The 21,126-nt window shown below is 40.2% G+C and overlaps 3 protein-coding genes across 7 annotated transcripts in view; 1 reads left to right on the plus strand and 2 right to left on the minus strand.

Moving 5' to 3' along the window:
• Window positions 1–510: 510 nt before the first annotated feature.
• On the minus strand, window positions 511–5,390 carry ccdc47 (coiled-coil domain containing 47). The gene is made up of 13 exons (XM_004071184.3): window positions 5,271–5,390; window positions 4,382–4,672; window positions 4,204–4,299; window positions 3,795–3,969; window positions 3,579–3,700; window positions 3,433–3,498; window positions 3,248–3,349; window positions 3,033–3,143; window positions 2,769–2,854; window positions 1,845–1,903; window positions 1,659–1,768; window positions 1,217–1,384; window positions 511–1,108 (listed from the first exon to the last, which is right to left on the minus strand). Exons 2-13 carry the CDS (start codon window positions 4,661–4,663, stop codon window positions 1,028–1,030), a joined length of 1,458 nt encoding a protein of 485 aa, XP_004071232.1. The 5' UTR covers window positions 4,664–4,672; window positions 5,271–5,390; the 3' UTR covers window positions 511–1,027.
• Window positions 5,391–6,582: 1,192 nt separating this feature from the next.
• dcaf7 (DDB1 and CUL4 associated factor 7) lies at window positions 6,583–12,211 on the plus strand. Its single transcript, XM_004071185.3, has 7 exons — window positions 6,583–6,968; window positions 7,228–7,386; window positions 9,834–9,945; window positions 10,029–10,147; window positions 10,227–10,436; window positions 10,666–10,783; window positions 11,025–12,211. The coding sequence occupies exons 1-7, from the start codon at window positions 6,831–6,833 to the stop codon at window positions 11,195–11,197; spliced, it is 1,029 nt and encodes a 342-aa protein (XP_004071233.1). The 5' UTR covers window positions 6,583–6,830; the 3' UTR covers window positions 11,198–12,211.
• Window positions 12,212–13,290: 1,079 nt separating this feature from the next.
• kcnh6 (potassium voltage-gated channel subfamily H member 6) overlaps window positions 13,291–21,126 on the minus strand; it is a 29,099-nt gene continuing 21,263 nt past the window's right edge. For 3 of the 5 annotated variants that reach the window (XM_020705085.2, XM_011477833.3, XM_011477832.3), the window contains 6 exons: window positions 19,973–20,225; window positions 18,008–18,201; window positions 17,296–17,749; window positions 15,169–15,328; window positions 14,796–14,988; window positions 13,291–14,031 (listed from right to left, as the gene is read on the minus strand). In XM_020705085.2, coding sequence (XP_020560744.1) covers window positions 13,774–14,031; window positions 14,796–14,988; window positions 15,169–15,328; window positions 17,296–17,749; window positions 18,008–18,201; window positions 19,973–20,225 — 1,512 coding nt within the window. In that variant the 3' untranslated portion in view covers window positions 13,291–13,773. The remainder of the gene's footprint in view (window positions 14,032–14,795; window positions 14,989–15,168; window positions 15,329–17,295; window positions 17,750–18,007; window positions 18,202–19,972; window positions 20,226–21,126) is intronic. The other 2 variants (XM_011477834.3, XM_011477836.3) reach the window with 1 other exon arrangement.

Consider the following 21,126-nt stretch of genomic DNA (forward strand, 5'->3'; position numbering starts at 1 on the left):
ATTAACCACGATTGAATCTAAAAAAATATATAGGCTTTTGAACCAAATGTAACTCGATTTTGTGCATTGTTCGACTACTTTATTTTATCCTAATTGTTATAAAAATAATTAAATTCCAGATCAGCACAAATACACAAAACATCACATATATAAAATCTTTCACCAAACTCAGGCTTTCAGTATTATTGGCTTTTGTTGAAAAATGTCTATTTTGTTGTATAACAAACAGTTTAAATCTTGCACTGTATAACGATCTTAGGCTAAACTAAATTGCTGCATCTGTTTCTGCCTCATCACAAAACCACTTCCGTGTAACCCAAGCTGACCGGAGACTGCTGATACAATTCACAAGATATATTTAGGATGAAGTTGCTCCCTTCCCTGCGCTTATTATAAACTCTTAGCCTCTAACACCATGACGGTTTTTAATCTTGTCCTCACCGTTTAACACACAAGTTAGTTTTCTGTCTCCATAATCTCTAGAAGGCTTATATATTTTCACACAAGACAGTTTTTCGACACACCAGTGCAGTTTATTGTTTGCTCAGAAAATCATTAGAAACAGTCTAAGGGGGGAAAAAAAATCCTGGTACGCTTATATATATATTAAATTCCTTGAGATGATTGTTTAAAGAAAATATTAATGCCAATACATTTCTATTGAATCGACATTGTTTCTTTCGGTCCTTAAATGTGGCACCATACCACCAAATAATGTTCTCATTTTCTGCAAATTATAGTTAAAAGCTTAGCAAGCTATGATGCAGTCTTAAATAGATATTAATAATGTAGAAAAACATAATGACAGAGGATGATTTTGGTGGTGAAGAGGCCTGCATGTCCGACATTTGGTTATTCCGTTACAAAAAGACAGGTAGTGTTACAGTTAAGCCCGACACGGCCGCTCATGTCTGTCTGAAGCTGCATGGCACCTGTGGAGTTGGAGCTGTGGTGAGAGAAGCGAGAGGAAAAACTGAGCCGGCACAGTTTTTACATGTGCTTGTATGTCTTTCTGCACAGCGATCATTCACATGGCTTTGACTTTGATCTGTTTCATCTTCATCTGCTTCTTTTCCATCTTCTTCTGCTCGCGTCGTTGAGCTGCTTCCTGTAAAAGTAGAAAAAGACAAAAAGATGCATTTCTAGTCTTTTTTTCCAATTGTCCTTTAATGGAAACAAACAAATGTATAGTAAAAACTATATATGTATTCAAAACCTCCAGACGACGTTGTCTTTCTGGATCCTCTTCATTCATGATTCTCTCCTTCTCGGCTCTCTTTTTCTCCTCGCGGCGGGTCTGGGCTGCCTCCTGGCGCTGAGCGTGAGTCTGTTTCAGGAAGTTTTCTTCCACCCGAGCCCTATTCCTGTCAGCTTTCTGTTTTCCCTAAATATGCAGATTATATGATAAGAAAAGAACAATCTGTAAACGCGATCTTCAAAGTCCAGAGCAAAAGCGATTTACTTCATAATCTCTTATAATGCGGGTTAACATCCGCTTAACATTTAGTATTTGAAATTTTTTGCTTTGTTAATCTGTTTTTAATTTCTTCATATTTTCATGCAGATCATTGACAAACAACTTTCCGGTTCAACTGACTTACAGACTTGTCTGACATTCGGGACACATTTAACTTCATGTTACATTTCTGGATGTTTACCTCTCTGTTTAGACGGAGCTTCTTGACTTTATCGATGCTGTAGATCACCATGTTCATGAGAGGAAGCAGTGAGTCCATATCTTTGGGAGACGTGTTGCCCATTCCAGGCACTACAAGCAAACAAATGCTGCAAATTTAGCTAATTACCAAGAACAGAAAGGAATTACACAAAGATGACAAGCTGACCATTAAATGTAAACAGGAGTGTCTTCTTAGTCTCAGGCAGCTTTAGAGGCTGACCCTCCCTGAAAATTAAAAGACACATTTTTAGACAAAAATACTTCTCAAGGTCCCAAAAATAAAAAAAAAAACACACACACACTCTTGCCATTTTATAATCACGTGAAACCTGCTGGGAACACCATTTTTTGTTTTTATTTGTAAATTCATTCAACTTTAACTGCAAAGGAGCAACTTTATGTCACAAAATCAGAGCAGGAATTACTTGTAGGATTGTAACAGTTAATCCATTCCAACCAGATGGATGCGTCTGAGGCGGTTTATCGAATCGACCAATACCATTAAAACATCACTTCAAAAAGAAAAAAATCAATTAGAATCTATCTTGGAAAATACCATTTGGATTGAGACATGGTGGGTTTATTTTACTGTTATGTAAAAGTGCATCACAGCGGACAACACAAATGTGATGCAGCAAAAATGGATCAGTCCACCGTTCCAGTCCAATGTGTGGAAACCCTTTGGGTTTAGCAAAGACATCTGACTGTCTGGTGTAGAATGTTAGAGAATGTCAGAGAATCAGATCGTTTAAAATGAACCGATATCGACTATGAATCGGATCATAATCCATAAATTATGTTGATGTGAATTTAATCTTTGTTAAAATGAATTGTTACACTCCTATTTGATGGACACATTATGAACAGCTCTATGAGACTGAGCTGCAGCCAGGATTTACTGGGGGGGGGGGGGGGGGGGGGGGGCAGTTTCTTTCACAATCCACAAAAAAATGTCCCTTGGTTATTTGAATTTGTTCCCCTGCAATGACCTTATGTATTCTTTTTGTGCCATAAAGTTTACATTTAAGCATAATTAAAAAAATACAAATGGTTAAGAACCATGTGAAGTATCTTATTCACACATACTTACTCTTGCATAACTTTTGGACCAGAAAATTGGTCTGAAAAATGGATGGACTCAATCTTTTCCGCTTGGGTGGTGATGTAGTGTACCATCTAAAATAGAAAAGGACAGAAGTAAAGTCAAGACATCAGTATTGTCCATTATGTGAGGTAAAATGTCATGAGGTGATTTAGAAATGTCTGAATAAATAGCTCTCCATAAGCTATAGAATCATAATGACTGAACAAATGTAACTATCTAACTGTGAGCTTGGAGGTCGGCAGACTTGACCTTGTTATCCATCACACCATCTGTGACTTCGCCCATCTCACTAAGAATAGCCAGGGAGTCTGGAAGCCCATATTTAGCACCGGACTTCGGCTTGTCTCCACAGAATTCACTCTGTACGAAGAAAGAGAAAAAGGAAACAAAGTGCTTACTGTCAGAATGGTTTCTAAAAGGTAAGGAAACAAAAATATAACCAAGACAATTCCAGGGATATTTACCAAGTCTTGCATGTCCTTCTGCATTCGAGCCATTGCTTTCTTTGTACCCACAGCAAACACAAAAGTGTCCATGTCCTCGTCATTAAGAGTCACTTTAACTTGCTGAAAATGAATTCCACAAACTCTTGGTCACATCATATTTTTCATTTCAAACCCAGAAAAGAAGGAAATTGACTTCTGCCCACCACTTGGTCACATGCAGGCCTCATCATCCTGGCAAGAACATTCAGAAGATCTTGTCTCTTCAGAAACTGTGAAAGCCAATAAATGTGTTAGCGAACAAAACCAAAAGATGTAAGTAAAAGCTAATAAGACAGCAGACAATAGATACCTTGAGCTGAATCAGCATGCCTTCACAGCACACACGCCCAGAGCACCACAGGTTGTAGATATGTTCATTTTCCTGATTCAGTTTCCCAGTGCTGACAGCTTCTTTACTCGTTCCATCATCACCTGAGCATGAAGATTGACAAAACCACATTACAGCAACATGCAACTGATCGACTGAAATACCACACAGGTGTGAACCAGGGAGAACAGGACTCACCCACTAGTGCAAAGTTGCTCTCTAGAAGCTCTTTGTGTGAATTGAACCAAGCCTGAGCCAGCCGACTGTTTTTGTTCTTGCCAATGATGTAGTTCATGATGTACGCCAACAGGCCGGTCACCATGAGGATTTCCATGTAATAACTTTCCCAGCTGTTTTGAAGATGTGCAGGAACCTACAAAGTAAGGGGGGGAGGGATTGCTGTATCTGAAACTTGCAAATTTCCACCTTTGCCTCAGAAAACTTGTATCAGTTTTAAAATACAGAGGCCTCTGAAAAAACTGAACAACCAGTTAAGCATTAAATTATATTACTGTGGCCAAAGAACTGGAAATCAATGCCAAATGCTATACTTCTATAAGAGGTGATCACATACATGCAGAAGATTTTTGTAATCAATTTATCTTACCGTGTGAATTATTAGCGGGTCCTTCATAGAGGGGCCAGGCTTTTCCGAATCGCCAAATCCCTCAAACTCATCCTGGTCATACTTTCCATCTTGATCCTTTTAAATGACAAAAAAGCACATTTAGATTTATTTTTTCTTTTAACAATTTTTAGTGATTAAAAAAGGAAAAGTTATATACTTGGGTATCCGAGTCCTCAAAACCGTCTTGACCATCTTCCAGCTCTACAGTGGCTTCATCTTCATCTTCTTCAGGCTGTGCAGATGAGCCTCGTGGAGGGGGGGCGCTTTCTTTCTCAGCTGTTAAATCCTCATTCATGTCCTCAAACTCTGCAAAGTCATTGTCATCAAACTCTGCTAGGTCCTCCCCATCATCAAAATCATCGTTGTAACGGCCCTTGGAGCCAGGAAAGGCCAGGAGTAGCAGCAGTATGGGTATTAGTAGAAGACGTGGTCTTTGCATGATGGAAACCTGCACAGGAGAAAAAAAATGGAGGGCCCTCAGAGGTTCACAACACATCTATATAGCAACTTTTATATAAACATAAAAGACAGGAAATACTTTTCGAGCTCGACCACTGAGTTTCAAGTAACAAAGAATGAGTTGTGCAATTAAATAGGAAAATACATGAATGTTTTTTTTCTTTAACTGTTAGAATAAACCCCAAAATATAAGTTATAACCTAAATGGTCCAGTAATACTGTGATAACAACGACACCCAACAAATCAAATGTAGCTAAGTCACAAACAACAGCTTGAGCATGGCTGAATATACAGGGACAAATCGTTTGCTAACAAATACATTTAAAAAAAATTTTTTACCTTTACTTTGCTATCAATTAATAACATATCTAAGAATTAAGATTAATCCTAATAACTAAACCCATCCCCCAACTCTCACTCACTTTAATCTGTTAGCAAACGTAGCATTTGGCTAATGCTAGCTAAGGAAGCCTGACACACTGTCACGTTGAACTAAACCTGTGTTCTAGATCAATATAAAACTGCTATATATTTAGTGAGATTTGTAAACAGAGTGTAAACCAAAAATAATGAAGAAGCTGCCTACCTTGAGGATAAAGTATAGCAATGAACGCGAAGCTGGTTAGGAGAAAAGAACTTGAAACTGTCCTTGGAGTAAAGTTCCGTTTGAGACAGGAAACTGCCAGTGACATGACTTGCCTTTCAAAATAAAAGCAACGATGTAGAAAACTTTTTCCAGAAGTCTAGCATGTGTTCTCTTGCAGTGACAGATAACAAGACACACCAAGATTTCCTTTTTTTTTTTTTAAATCACCAACCAATAGAGTGTTTTTACTGCAAGATGAGTTGTCATTTGTATAAGAAAGTCTGGAGTGATAGAGAAGTATGTTTGAGTTGTTCAGGACATCCATTAGAGCTGGAAGACATAAGACGTGCTGTATGTGTGACAGAAGAGTTCAAGCTGGAGGTGAGACTGCACCATCAGCTTTGAGCTCCTTCTTGTTTGCTGTGATGATGGATGGACAAACTGGCAGATAAGGAACCTCTATAGATCGTGATGTTTGCAGTTGACATCACGATCTGAGCAGAGAGCAGGTGGAGGAACATCTAGGAGATTTGTTCTGGAATGCAGAGGAATGAAGATCAGCTGCAGCAAGACAAAGTTGCTGCATTTAAATGAGAGGAATTTAAGCGGAATGTTTCAGGGAGCAGAGGTGAAAAATTGAGGACTTTAATGGCCACTTGTTGTGGTAATTAAGCCATTCATTAACATACCATGGTTTATAAACTTTACATTAATTGAATTATAAATTGTCTAGGAATACTTTTGACAGCAACAAATACAAGTTCCTTTCAAAACCAGCTGACAGTGCCACACCGTCACAAGGAGGTTCGATATTTGGTGTGGTATACGATATTTTTTTGGACAGAAAAAGCAACTAAAAGGGCTCAATCAAATTGGAATAATCTTACTTCCGGTTCATGTGTCAAAATTAAACATAGAAACAAGACTGCACATTCGTTAGAAAGTAAACATTGACGCTGCATCGTATAATAAACATAAAATTCATTAGGATATGTAGACAAGATGTTACAAGAAAAACAATCTTGAAGCCTGTAAACTGTATTTACCCCCTTATGGTCACAACTGCAGACAGTAATCAAGATTGACGTAACTACATAATTTCGCTTCCGGTAGACACGTTAAAAATAAAACTATTTTGAAACACAGCCTGACAGTGAGAAATACATAGCAAAAAAATTACGTAAATTTTATTTTAATTATAATTAAATTCATAAAACACATGTTTAATTTAACAACATAAACTCAAACGTTCTCACTAAAAGTTTTAATGAGTGCTCTTTAAAAACTCTCTTTTATTTTGAAAGTGTAACCAGGAAGTTCTTCATACGTCGGTTAGATGGTTCGCCATCAAGATCGTAACAAGCAATGCTACTCTTTGTTAAGTGAAGTGCTGTAAAATCTTGTTTTAGAACAAGATTTACGTTTTTAACAGTCAACCGTGCTTCTTTTGATGCTTTTCTATTATAGGAAAACGAGCCGGTAAAAGTTCGTCGCGGCGTTTTCTTATTTGACAGTAAGCTAGGGCTAGCGTGTTAGCTGCTCAGACAACAGCTCGTGAGGATGTCGCTTCACGGCAAAAGAAAAGAAATCTACAAGTACGAGGCGCCATGGACGGTGTACGCAATGAACTGGAGCGTTCGTCCGGATAAACGCTTTCGGCTGGCCCTCGGGAGCTTTGTGGAAGAGTATAACAACAAGGTGCGTAGCTTGTTTTATGTTTTGTTTTTTGAGTCAGCTAACCCTTCACGAACAAACGCGCTTGAATCAGTGCTATGCTAGCTCTGTACATGTTTAGAGTGGTATTGCAAAATGTTATTGCGTTTATTATCTTCGTAATAACGTCTCCATCGATGCTTAATGGTACCCCTTTTTTAATTTAATTTAATTAATTAATTAATTTATTTTTTATTAGAACGAATCGCTTTTATTTTTTTCTTGTCATCATATCTCTACTCAGGTTCAGTTGGTGGGTCTGGAAGAGGAGAGCTCCGAGTTTGTCTGCAGGAACACGTTTGATCACCCTTACCCCACCACCAAGATCATGTGGATCCCGGACACCAAAGGGGTCTACCCAGACCTGCTGGCCACCAGTGGAGACTATTTGCGCATTTGGAGGGTAGGATGTCAAACCCCGGTCACCTGCTGCGTCTGTCATGTTTTTGTTTGGGTCATCTCTTTGTAACTCGAGTACTTTTCACTTTGGGATTTTTTTTTACATCGGTGTGTTTGAAGGAACTTATACTTGTCATGCTTTACATTGCCGCATCGCTGCTTTATGTGTTAAAACTCTTTTATATTAAAGGGGATTTTCAGACCTGTAAGCATAATGTTACAATTATCAAATGAAACTTTATTTATAGGGCATTTTTCATACAACAGTGAGTGCTTTATAGACTTGAAACAATCAAAAAAATAAATAAATTATAAAATAGATTATAGAACACATTTAAACATAAAATTACATAAATACAATTCAAAATAGAGACAAAAGTGAAAGAAGTGAGGAAATTTTATTTTGAAATGAGATAGAACTGTAAGTAAGTAAAAGTAAACTAAATGTCTGGAGCATTTTTTTTTAAATAAAAAGGTGTATGTTACCTCTTTATTTTCTTTTAAAAAGCACAGCATTTGTATATATTTTTTTTAAATTTCCCTGAACTATAGCTATAATGCTGAACCACTATGACAAAGGCTCCATGTATGTAATGAAACCTGTCGTTATACTTTTTTTCCTCCCATTTCTAACTTTTGTGATGCCTCACAGTTTCTTTTAAAAGTATCATTTGGCAGGTTACATATATGCCTGTTAATTGGCTTCTAACATCAGTTTAAGTATTTTTTAAAAACACACGCAATGCTGTTTATTAGGCCTGGGCGAAAAATCGATTGAATGAATTAATTCGAATTTTTTGTTACGGGCGATTTCAAAAATAACTGAATCGAGTTTTTGTGTAATGGCGCATTTTTGGCTCCCCGGAGCTTCCGTAGCGTTAGTTTCACACGGCAATGTGGCAAGCGACAAACAACAACATCATAGCACACACGAAACAGCAAGCGACAACATGGCTTACTGCCACCGACGTGGAGGAAGAGCCCCCCCCCCCACGCTGCAACATTTGCCTAAAGCCCATCGCAGTCAAAGGCAACAGCACCACAAACCTATTCCAACACCTGGGGGAAACCTTTTATTACAGTTCTCCTTCAATCCGTAACTCCAAACATGAACGCCCCCCCCCCCAGCACGCTGTCACTCACTCTCGCGCGGCACGCGCTCATTCCTCTTACACACGCACGCAGTGCGCTGACACGCACACTCATTCTCCAACACCTATATGGTTAGTTCATTAGTTACTTCGTAGTTAGTTTTTACTGTTATTTGTTAATAAAGAATACTGCGTTGCAATTATGAATTACATTTATTTGTGTATTCATTTGCGATGCCGGATGTTGTGTTAGGCGGGGGGGTTGACCGCGACTCCTGCTGCTTCGTCAGCGCGGTGATCAAAAATCCCACACCGTGACAGCTCTAGTTTATATCTTGTGGGACACAGAAAAAATGCGACTTTTCCAGTACGGATAGCAGAACCGTTGAGGTCAGATCTTGAAGAATGTTGCTCTGGGGCTCGTTCAATACGGGGGCTCAGTACCCATCCCTAGGGGCACGGTGGAGAACAATCACTGAAGCGGTCGCTTTGCATACAGCCAAAGACATGGTACCCATATATACTGTGGAGAAAACGGGCTTTATTAATTCAATTAAAACCTTAGACCCCAGATATGAGCTGTATTGTTAATCCTTTAGAAATGGTGCTACTCTCAAGGTGTAAGTCTGACTTAAAACACAGCTGGGACTTTGATTCCCGGAGTGTGTTCATTTATTTATTATTCATCCCAGAAATGGGGGTTACATTTGTCTTGCGTTTGATTAAATAAATCAAAATTTGCTTTAAGTTTTCTGCCGTTTGTACTTATTGCTTTCCTTAGGTAGGGGGGAAAATCGGAAAAAATCAGAAATCAATTAAAAACATTTTTTTAGACCATATCGCCCAGCCCCAGTGTTTATACATGCTTATACCATGGTCTGAAAGAATACTTAATTCTGATTGGCTGCTGGGTGTGGATATATCATTTTCCTTTGCCGCTCCAGTCGAGGTCACAAGACAATTTGCAGCACAACGTAAGAAATAGTCTGCTTTTTGTGAGAACAATTATTTAAACCCAAAAAATAGCAAGAATAAAGTACTAAAAACTGATTGAATATTTATTTCTTTTGTAAGTGACCATCGTAAAGGCGGGATAATTGCCTTTGAAGTGTGCATTTTTCAAAAATGAACGCACTTCACAGAAGCAACCAATTCAGGCTTCCACGGCGTGCGTTAATTTCTGAAAAATGCACTCTTGGAAGACCTTTAACCCTTACTTAATGAACTATTCAGCCTCCGATACTGATTTTGAGCATCAGCAAAGAAACATTTCCGACGGGATCTGCATCGTAAGGGATGGTGAGGGAATTTGCTGGAAGTCTTGTGGACTTTTGTGGATTTTTCTGCTTTTATTTCCCAGGTCAGCGACACGGAAACACGTCTGGAGTGTTTGCTAAATAACAACAAGAACTCAGACTTCTGTGCCCCTCTCACCTCCTTTGACTGGAACGAAGTTGATCCCAATCTTCTGGGTAAGAAAAGTATTTGATAAATGCAAGCCTAGTCGGGTTTGGGGCATTTGAGAAGTCATTAAAAAAAGTATTTTATCCGACAGGAACATCCAGCATCGACACCACCTGCACTATCTGGGGCCTGGAGACAGGTCAGGTGTTGGGACGAGTAAACCTGGTGTCTGGGCACGTGAAGACCCAGCTAATCGCTCACGACAAAGAGGTCTGTGCTTGTCTTGATTGTAAAATGGATTGGTATTTGTCTGTACAGAAGAGTTTTCAACCTCCTCCTGTCTCTGCAGGTGTATGACATCGCTTTCAGCCGTGCAGGAGGGGGCAGAGACATGTTTGCTTCCGTGGGGGCCGACGGATCCGTCCGCATGTTTGACCTGCGACATCTGGAGCACAGCACCATCATCTATGAAGACCCCCAGCACCACCCACTGCTTCGTCTCTGCTGGAACAAACAGGACCCCAACTACCTGGCCACGATGGCCATGGACGGCATGGAGGTGAATCATTTAGCATATAGTTTTGACATTGACAAATACAAATCTGGAATTTATGTCGCTAATTATCTCTTTTGGTGCAGAGGAATTTGTCATTTGCAGATTTTCCACCTCTTTTCGTCATTTTAACTTTTGTACAAAGTCCTGTTTAAACCAGTGTTTAATGATTCTTCCAGATAAAGTTTAGAACATTGTCAGAAATGGGCTTGTCCTCATGGTGTCTTTGCGGTAGGTGGTCATCCTGGATGTCCGTGTGCCGTGCACACCCGTGGCGCGGCTCAATAACCATCGCGCCTGTGTCAACGGCATCGCCTGGGCCCCTCATTCCTCCTGTCACATCTGCACTGCAGGTGAGTGGAAACCAAGGAAACCGTTTCCCCATACGGTCTTTTTTGATTTAACTTTCATAAAACTGGTTTGAAAAATGTTTCCAATTGTGAAAAACCAAAGTGGCTTTTTGCCAGAGTGCATTTGGAAAGATTTGCCATTTTACCGATTGAGGTTTTTTTTCAAATGTGGGTGGGAAAAGCTTTTGTTTCCGTCTGCTTTTCTTCTTGTTCCTGACTTAAAACATTTGCTGTATCTTTCCAGCCGACGATCATCAGGCTCTGATCTGGGATATCCAGCAGATGCCACGTGCCATCGAAGACCCCATCCTGGCCTATACCGCCGAAGGGGAGATCAACAACGTGCAGTGGGCTTCAACACAACCAGACTGGATCGCCATCTGCTACAACAACTGCCTGGAGATCCTGCGTGTCTAAAAGCCCGGAGAAGGACTTCTGCTTCACCTTTGGACTTTAGTTCTCATTCCCCTGCTTTCAGTCCCAGGACACGAACACAGTTTAGCTCTCTGAGAGTGTTTGGATGATCTAATACCTGCTCTGCAATAAATTGGTTTACATCAAATGTCCGTGCATCCGCTCCACCGCTTTTCAGAGAAACGTGTTTAAGCTCTTATTCGTTTTGGCCCGCAGCTGGAATCAGCGTCAGAGCTGTTGTCTCTAAAATTTAGGCGTCTTTTATACGCCGAGGCGATCATGAAGGGTTTAGATGTTGTACATTTCATCAGTTGAATTTGTCGAGGTCGATTCTAACACTGGTTTGTGGCAGAAGACGACCTCTGATGCGTAGGAGTATGTTGTAGCCTTTTTTTTTAGTGGATTGCATACCATAATCTTTTCAAACTAAGGTCCTGAATATTAGTCTTGTTTACCTGCCGATGGGTCATCTCTGCGCTCGGGGTTCAGACCCGTGCAGTTTTTTAAAGTTGCGAAGTAAGACGGGATGCATTCCTGTCTGTTATCTTGAATTGGATCCAGAGAAACTACCATGTACAGACAAACCTAAACATGTTCGTCTTTCTAATGACTTTGTGTGTGTAGAAACCTGCCTTTTTCTTTCCCGGTCAAGTGCGAGATGGAACTGAAGTTCTTGAATGCATTTCTGTCCACTGGCTTTTTGTTTAATACTTAAGGGGCCCTTGTAGCATGCCAATACAAGGTAAAATGTACATACATATAAATATATCAACAGCTGTTGGTAAGCCAAGTGTTCATGTTGTAGCTCTTTTTCATAAAGTTTATTATTGAATTTGCTCTAATAAATTGTATCCTTTCATGTCTCAGACAAACTTGGCTTGTTTTTCTTTGTTGTAGTCAAATTATGTTCTGCTTTTATTTTAGATTTTGTGGTTTTGAAATGGAACAGAAGTGAACCAGAGTTCTGTTTTTATATGTATATGCTTTCCATCAATAAAATATGAAGCTATTATTTTCCCTGATGGAGAAAATTCTCTTTGGCTTAAAGAGCCGTAGGTCAGATAAGAAGCTTTGTCTGCTTCTCGGAGAAGAATTTTTTTCATACTAAGAAGTGAAATAGGTTTATATTGGTTTAAACTTGCTGTACCTCTGCCTTCCCTCCGCTATTGGTGGTCACCTTTCTGCTCATGAAAGCCAGTCCCCATTTTACATTTGCATTAACCTTTCAGTCAATGTGAGTCCTAACTAACTAAACATAAATACTCTGTCAGGATGTTATTTAAGCTTTTAAAAAAAATCTATAAATAAATATGGAGTGACTTGATCAGAAAAATCCCATACAGAACTTTGCTGACTAAAAAAAAAAAAATCAGTATTTTTTATTAGATGTTTTTTTTAAGCATGGCAGTTAGTTAGTAATAGGACCGTCTATTTATAAATAAATGTACGATCCAGATTATCAGCCAGGCATTTTCTATGCAATACGTTTTTCTTAACTTCAACTTTGGAAAAAGTTTTGGTTTATTTTTACACGTATTTGGAAGAAGATTAGGTCAGTACTTTTTCAGTGGTTCTGTCCCATTTGGTCCTTCTTTGCCCAGTTCTGAATCCTCACCTCATTTCTTTTGAAAAGCTTCAGTTTTCATTTAGTTAAAAAGTGCTTTTGACCTCATGCTATCATAGAAAAAAATCATAAAATCCTTTTGGTTATATGTGTTTGTTGAATCTTTTTCTTTAGAAAGTGGTTTTTAATTCTTGAGAACCCACTGGCTGTTTTTTCTTTTCTTTTTTTTGTTTGCCGTAGTTGCTAGTTGCTACCTAAATTAAGAAAAAATAAATAAAAAGAGTTTAATCAACTTTAAAAGTATAGAGGAAAATTGCTCCCGAGTTATTCAGGGTTAAAGCACAAAGGACAAAAACTCATCAGTCCCCCCGTTATTGGAATTGTAAAGTAACCGTAAAAAGTTGTTTTACTGTCCCAAAAGTGAGACATCTGATGGGTTTTCATGTTGACCATAAAATAAACGTTCACGCTCAGACTGAATGCATAGAAGCTGCTCATTCCAGGATCAAAGCATGTGCATCAACGTCACAACTTGATAAATGAGATGAGAGTTTAATTTGTCCCTGTCACGCCTCCAACCTCCATCCTTCACAGTTTGTCAGACAGTGTGTTGAACAGAAACCACAACACTAAATCTAAAACACTCAGTGGTTATATTTACTACCTGCATGGTTTAACGTCAATTTTATATTTTCGCACACTTGGATCGAATGGTATCATCCATGATCACGCGGATAAATGTTCAGAAATGAAGTACACAGCAGTTTTCTCCTCCAAATCCTGAGTCTGTCAAACAGTTAGCTTCACTTCCAGAGTGTCGGCTCCAGACGCGGAATAATCTCTTCTGTGCTGACCTGAACGGGAGCTTCAGCGGCCTGTAAAAAACGCCGCAGAGTCTGTGGAGACGAGAGGCACCCGGAACTCTGACGTAAAGTTCTGCGGCAGCATCTGAGCGGCAAAAGGGTGGTGAAAGCAGGATAGAGTCGGTGCGCGTCTGGTCTGTGCGATTGTTGTCCTAGCTGCCGGGCAGGGCGGGGTCAGAGAGGTGCCTCTGCAGCTCCTGCATCTCTGTGGGGCTTTCGAGGTGTTCGGGGAGGGAGGGGAAGCGCTGGCTTTCATCCTGAAGTCCAGAAAGTTGCTGAGGCAGAGAGCACAACCTCTGAGGAGGGGCGTGGTCCACACGTGTGGGGTCGGCTTCTGCTGATGTGATGTCATCTGATGGCAGGACCAGACGGACGCTGCAGGGCTTCTCTTTGAATTCAGCATCCGAAGTCTACAAACAAGCATTTATTCAAATGTCATAATCCTCGTGAAACTAAATTTCAGTGTCGTATTGTGCAAATAATTGGGTAATAAAATAGAAATCTGTTCCGAAAAAAATTGAATAGAATTTAAAGACCCACTCCAAGGAAAATTTTTATTTTAACATGCTCTTGTGGCATTTTTCTCATGATGTAGGATATATATTTCTTTATTCTGATCATTGTGAATCAGGAGCAGACCATAAAAATGCCGTTTGAAAAAGAGCTTGATGTAGAGTACAGAAGCTCCGCCCCATTCTGATGCATCCACTACAAATAGATCTATAATTTCATCCTTCAACCTGCCATTTGGCTCCAATATCGCTCGCCTCGTGGCGCGCCCTATCGGATTATCTACATAAAAAATACAAACTTTTCAAACACCATTTTTCCGTCTCCGTTTCCATGTCCTTCATAACGATTTAAATAAAATAAAAAAACACCTCAAGTCCCTTTAAACTTTTTTTTAAAGTCTGTATCTTTGGATTTTTTGTTCTTGTCTGTTTCTTTTTTTTTAATGAGTTACAAACTCACAGCTCAGTGTTGCTGTGACTATAAAAATTTACTTCATAGTGTTGCCTTTAAAAACAAAAGAAATCCAAAAACAGTATTTTTAAGCAATCTAAAAATTCCAACCTAAAGTAGATTAATTTTTTCCCAACAGCCAATTTTTTCCCAACAGCTTTTTAAAGACAATCAAGAAAGCACAGAGCAGTTAGTCTGTGACGCCGCTCACCTGCAGGAGCCGGGCAGAGCTGTCCATCTGCGCGGACGTGTGGATCATAGACGCTCCTGCATTGTAGAGCATGCTCGGGTGTGGAGAGTGAAGGCTGGGGGACACGTCGCTGTAGGCAGGAGGTACTGGTGGGATTTGTCGCTGGAGGAGCTGCAGGATCACAGTGATATCTGTGGTCATGCGGGTCTCCAGTCTGAGTGGGGTAAAAAAAAAAAGAGATTGAAAACTGGTGAGACGGACCATGTTCATTTCTGGATAGGGATCCAAAAATCTGCTCTGCTCCTCAGGTCCTCCATCACTGGTGGACTGCAGATCAAGGGTTCAAATCTCTTTACACTATACTTTTTTAAAACATGGAAAAAAATCAACGTACCTATTCAACTGGGACTGCAGCAATTCCAGCCTGGTCTCGAGCTCTCTGGACTGATCCGTCATGCGTGCAGCGGGCTGAAAACCGGCCTTGATGAAGGACCGCTGCTGCTGGCTCTCTGACAGCTGGTCTCCTCTGCCATCTCTCCAGTATCCATCCACACCTGACATCAGCAGATTCATTTTATGAGGAGAGATCAAATCTATACGTTTTGTCTTCTGTCACTGTAGAAAAGATGTTGACAACATGCATTGTGTGTTGATGAGAAAGCCTTTATGGCAATGGAAAAGCCTAAATGTAGTTTTTCTTGTTTGGGGTAGGGCTAGGTTGCTGCTGTCTTCTCTGAAGTCACCTTTTTTTCTCCCTTTTCTTAATCATCAATTCAAAGTAAATGTATGAATCTCTTCCTCTGTTTTTGCAAAAACAAAAAGAAAAAAACTATGGAGTGGACTGCAGTGTATTTACAAGACAGAAGTGTGTCGTAACCAAACCGTCTCTATCAGTTCCTCAAGAGGCTTCAACATCATTTTTACACTCCAAATTCTGAAGAACAGGTTTTTTGTCCCACATGTTGTGCCGTTCAGTCTCCCTTCATGCACGTCTCTGTTTGTTTATTTACCTACTACAGCGCGTTCCAAATTATTATGCAAATTATATATTTTTTAAAATACTCAATGCAAATGACAGTCAACATAATTTTCAAGTCATTAACCATTAGAGTACCTGTATATATTAAATGCTATCAAACAAAACTAAAGATAACAGTATTTTTTGGAATATAAAAACCTTCACTGTCACTGTTCCACATTATTTCACATATCAACAACATTTGATAGATTCTAAAGAACTGAAAATGGTCATTTGTTGAATTTGCAGCTTTAGGAGGTCATGTTTACTGAAATCAAAAGCTATTCCAATTTAAAAGCATCTTAATAGTTCAAATTACATTTTGACATAGGACCCCCCCCCCCCCTGTTTTGTAGCAGCTTCCCAATTCTTGTCTCCATTGTTTTTGGGGAGTTTCAGCTCAAATTTCTTTGCAGGATGTCAGAACAGCCTCCCAGAACTGTTGTTTGAATAGACCCCCCCCTCAATACATATTTTGCTTGAGGATGCTTCAAAGGTTGGGGGTCACACCATCACTTCATCTCCTTTTCTGCCCACAGCAGCCAATGATGCATAGGTATTCCTCACAGCATGAGAGGGTGCATTGTCATGCATAGAGGTGATTTTGTTACATAAAACGCTTTTGTACCACGGAAGAAAGTGGTAGGTCAGAAACTCTGGGACTCTGAATGGAGCTACCATCTCTCTGCCCATGATTCTAATCCAAAACATGACTCCGCCTCTTTTTTGTTGGGACATGGTGACCATCCACCAACCACCCACCATTCCATCCATCTGGACCATCCAGGGTTGCACGGCACTCAGCAGTGAAAAAGACAATTTGAAAGCTATTCTTTATGTACTGTATGTCTGGGCCAACTGTAGCTGTTTATGCTTGTGAGTGTTGTTTAGGAGGCGGCGAATGGAAGGCTTACGTAGAACTGCAAGCCTCTGGAGGATCCTACACCTTGATGCTAGTGTGACTACAGAGACACCAGCAGCCTCAAATATGTACCCGCTGCTTTGTAATGGTAATTTAGCAGCGGCTTTCTTAATCGTAATGCATTTGTCTGGCAGAAACCTTCCTCATTCTGTCTTTATCTGCTCTGAATTAGCCATAAATCTGTTTATAGTACGATGATAATGCTTAAGCTTTCGGGAAATATCCAGATTTTATTTCCTTGTTCAAGGCATTTAACTATTTGGGACATCCTTCTTGGTAGTTTTTCCTATAATCGAACTCACTTCGCAAACAAATGATCACAAATGTTTGAGATTGATGTCAGTGAATTAAATCCTTCCTCATTGAAAACATTTGAGAATTTTGAATTATCTTAAAAATGTACTTTTTATTTTGTATTTGTGTATTAGTGATTAATTCTGTATCTGAGCTGAACACAAGTTAAATCCTCAGCAGCCAAATTTGCAAGTCTTATAAATGTAGTCAATAAATCCAATTCTTTGCTGTCATCACACAGCAAAAGCAATTGAAAGGTGATCAAAATATTGCAAAAGGGTCTTTACCAGAGTATGGAGCCCCTCCTAGATCTGCAGACAATCCCATTCCAGTTGAGGGTCCAGAATGAGGCAACAGGGCGACCACTGCAGGGGGGTAATCTCTGGTATCAGCATGACGGGGATACGCTCCACCTTTACAGGCCCGCGACGGTCCTATTTCGTCATCACTGGACTGAGAGCAGATGCTTCCACTGGTGCAGATGTCTTCCCAGCGAGGAGCGCTGCGCTGGTGGACTGCGATCTGGCAAGATGGATCGGGGTAAGAGTCTTCGTGATCCATCCCGTCTGTGTGCAGAGAGACGCTGCAGATGTTACATGACAGCATGGAGGTATGGGCACACGAGGAAGCAGGACTCTCACCCGGCTGGTTGCGGCGACGCAGGGAGTTTCTCTGATGTCGCGTCAGCCGGCAGCCACATTCAGAGTCTCTGCTCCCGCCTGGCTGGTTTATTCGATCTGCCTAATACAAATCAGTTTCAGTAATTTCAAAATAAAGAGTTTTATTGTATGATAAATCAAGTTTGTCAATTAAATGTTCTTTTGTGAGAGTGATGTGGAAACACAGCTGCAAATTTCTTACTCTTCTTGTACATTTCAATCTTTTGTAAAGTGAAATATTTTAATTTCCACATTTAAAAAAAAGACAGATCCATTTGAAAGAAAAAATAACGTTATTGGGGGGACTGCAAGTGTAACATCGCCCCCTAGTGGCACTCACATCTCTCAAATTGAAAGTGATTTCCAAATTATTCCAGAACATGTCAGCAAAGTCGGGGTACATGTCCAGCACCTCCAGCAGGTCGTCCCTCAGGATCTTATGGAGGTCACAGTAAGTTAAAGCTCTGACATCTGCACTGGATTTGGACGGCCTCCCGTACAGACTGATGGGTTCACCAAAGATGTCGTTTTTTCCTACAAAAGCCCAAGCAAAGAAAGCCAAGTTGGGAATAATGAGAACTGCTAGAGAGAAGGAGAAAATGAAATAAATCTAGATCCACTCTTTTGCACAAGACCTTTAGATTTCAGAACAAATAAGCGGTCCCCTTTAACAAGGCTGAGAGAGACATAACATTTGCAGGCTGCATGCGAATGCAGGCCGATCAATGCCAGCGTGGAATGAAAGTGGAGCTGTGCCCAAACACCTCTGGCACCACAACAAACTCCAAACAGCCTCACGCTACAAGTGACAAACAACAATGCAGCACAAAAAGAAAAATTATAGCCCACAGGTGCCACCGCCCCTCGCCGCCCCACTTTGATTGTCACTCTGGTCAGAGCTCCCCGTCACAACTCCATGGGAAAAAAAACATGTATTTTCATAACGGCGAGGGTTGGCTTTATCTCCGTACCAACCATTTTAGGATGACGAACACGTCAATTTTAGAAGATTCAGCAAAAGCATACTTTTGAATTTCCTTGGCAACAACAGTTTTTTGGTTAACCATGCCCACATTCCTAATATGTTCATATCCTATGCCAAGCATTCATGTATTAGATTTTCACAACATTCTTGTAAAAAATGAGAGCAACAGGAGAACACCACTACTGTGAGCTCACCACAAGAATCTGTAAAAACTCTACAACTTTCTAATTCCAACAATTCTCCCCACCCACAACGGTGCTCTAAGCGATAGCTCGAACTCCCTAGAAGTTTAAATTTGTAGACAGTACTAAAGGGGATATTTTTTTTATTCAAGATGGCGGCCTCTTGCTTAGGTCAAAGGTGAACGAAAGTTTGGTTGTAGACTTAGGTTGTGAATGAATTCCTTTCCTAATCACTACATAGTGCACTATATAGTGCATTTGTCGTTTTGTACTGTTGTCTGAATCCACAATGATAAAATCAAGTGCACTAGAAATTTCCCAGACGTCTCTACAAAAAAACAGTGTTTATCGATGCTCTTTACATTGGCGAATATAGACCACAATAGATGGCTTTGGAACAATTTTTCATGTAAAAAAATGTGTTTTACTTCTTTTTTTTTAATGAAACATTAAAGTTTTCATCTTCAGAACACCAGTAAATTCAGAAATAGTCTTTGTAAAATATTCATATTTATTAGGTTTTTACTTAGGGACATGGGTGATGTCATAAATACCATTAAAAAAAAAAGAAAAGTAGTTAGCATGGTGTCCGAATTGCCTTTAAAACCCAGGGCACTAGATAGTCCCGTCCCGTGCTATATAGTTTTTTAGTACCGTAGTTAGGGAGCAGGGAGGGAATTTGGACATAGGCTAAAACTACTGGCATGTGAGATTTCCCACTGATCGCTCAAACCAAAGTTTTTCTTTTCCCATAACGGATCCATCCCATTATATTTTAAAAACTTCCTTTTGATATGTGTGTTTAAGTTTTATAGTGGATTTTTGTTTTTGACGGCTCTCCGGCTGTGATGTCACCTTTTTTTGAAGAGGGGTGGGGGGGGGGGTCATTCACTATACCTGAAATATATCCTCTCCAGCTACTAGGGGCGTGGGAGTTTTAGTGAGCTTTTGAGTTTGCTCAAACATGCAGTGAGAAATTACGAGAAAAGCAGTCTGGTTCTTGCAGTCCAGCACCACTGCGGGATGCAATTAATTGGACTAATTTAAAGTGTCTCCTTTAAGCTCCTACAGAATGGTTTAGATATTAAAAGTTGTTCCCTTAACTGTAACTAATATTTCCCAGTGTGATGATGATTACCTAGTATGGCCACAACAACATCGTCCCTCAGGATCTCTATGGAGCCCCTGGAAATGAAGTAGAGAGCCGTGAGAATGTCCCCGCTGTGGACAAGCGTGTCTCCAGGAGGGGCGTGGGTTGTCCTGAATCGCATGGCCAGGGCTCGAAGGCAGCCTTTATTGGCGCCGTGAAAAGCGCTGCAGTTGTGCAGCAAGCTGCGGTTCAAGTGAAGGCAGATGTCGGCTTGGAGACACTCCGGGAAACCCTTTAAAACCTGCAGAATAAAAGAAGTTCAGAAACGAATTAAAGATATGTTTCACTTTAAATTCAAATCTAAGACTTTACTCAAAGGATCAGATACATTCATGCCAAGCAATTTTTGTCCCCTGCATTTGTTTAAACACAAGCACAAATGTTATTTAGGTAAAACTTTGATCTGAAGAGTGGAAAATAAATCAAGTAGTGGGTCAATGTGAAATAATAGGAAAGATAATTTCTTGTAATTATTAAAAGCACAGATATTAAAAGCATTTCTAAAGTATTTGTGAAGGATATGCACAGAAGCCTTAAAGACAGGGGTGGGAAAACTACGTCCCGTGGGCTGGATCCGGCCCGCCTCCATGTTTGGTCCGGCCCACTGGACAATATCATAGACTCATGTTTTATATTTTCATCTGGCCACACGATCAAGACCTGCATAGAACGTGACATTTTATTCCCCCCTTCTGCAGTCTGTGCTCCGACCTGAAACCCTCTATAATCCCTGCCAAACAGAACAGAAGACAGTCTTCTCTTTCTATGTCGCAGTTCATCTTTCCCGGTTTAGCTAATTCTTTTAGAGCCATTATTCTGCTTTTTTTTTAGACTGCACGCTCTGTTCTGTGTCCTGATTGGCTGGAGACCATGTTGATCAATCTCCTCTGTGCCTTTTCTCCTGTACAGAAACGCAGAGCTCTTCAGAGCTACAGAAATCTGTGATCGCGATCAGATCTTTGTTTTCATTCTAAGATCCTGGACCTAATTTCTATGAAGGTTTGAGAATTTAAACAGGAGAAAAGGGTGAAAATGTTCATGTCTGTCTGAGAAAAGTGTAGAAAGTGGGCAGTGAGGAGTTTTACTGCCATAAACGTCTGTAATCAGACTCCGTGGATTTCACCGATCACGGTTATTTTTAG

This window comes from Oryzias latipes, chromosome 8, assembly GCF_002234675.1.
Source record: "Oryzias latipes chromosome 8, ASM223467v1".
NCBI classification, from domain to species: Eukaryota; Metazoa; Chordata; class Actinopteri; order Beloniformes; family Adrianichthyidae; genus Oryzias; species Oryzias latipes.

Coding starts and splice junctions, on each gene's coding strand:
- ccdc47 (XM_004071184.3), bottom strand. CDS start 4,663: ATGCAAAGACCACGTCTTCTACTAATACCCATACTGCTGCTACTCCTG. Junction 3,350..3,432: donor GGCCTGCATGTGACCAAGTG/GTGGGCAGAAGT, acceptor ATTCATTTTCAG/CAAGTTAAAGTGACTCTTAA. Junction 2,855..3,032: donor ATGGTGTGATGGATAACAAG/GTCAAGTCTGCC, acceptor TTTCTATTTTAG/ATGGTACACTACATCACCAC.
- dcaf7 (XM_004071185.3), top strand. CDS start 6,831: ATGTCGCTTCACGGCAAAAGAAAAGAAATCTACAAGTACGAGGCGCCA. Junction 6,969..7,227: donor TGGAAGAGTATAACAACAAG/GTGCGTAGCTTG, acceptor ATCTCTACTCAG/GTTCAGTTGGTGGGTCTGGA. Junction 10,784..11,024: donor CTGTCACATCTGCACTGCAG/GTGAGTGGAAAC, acceptor GTATCTTTCCAG/CCGACGATCATCAGGCTCTG.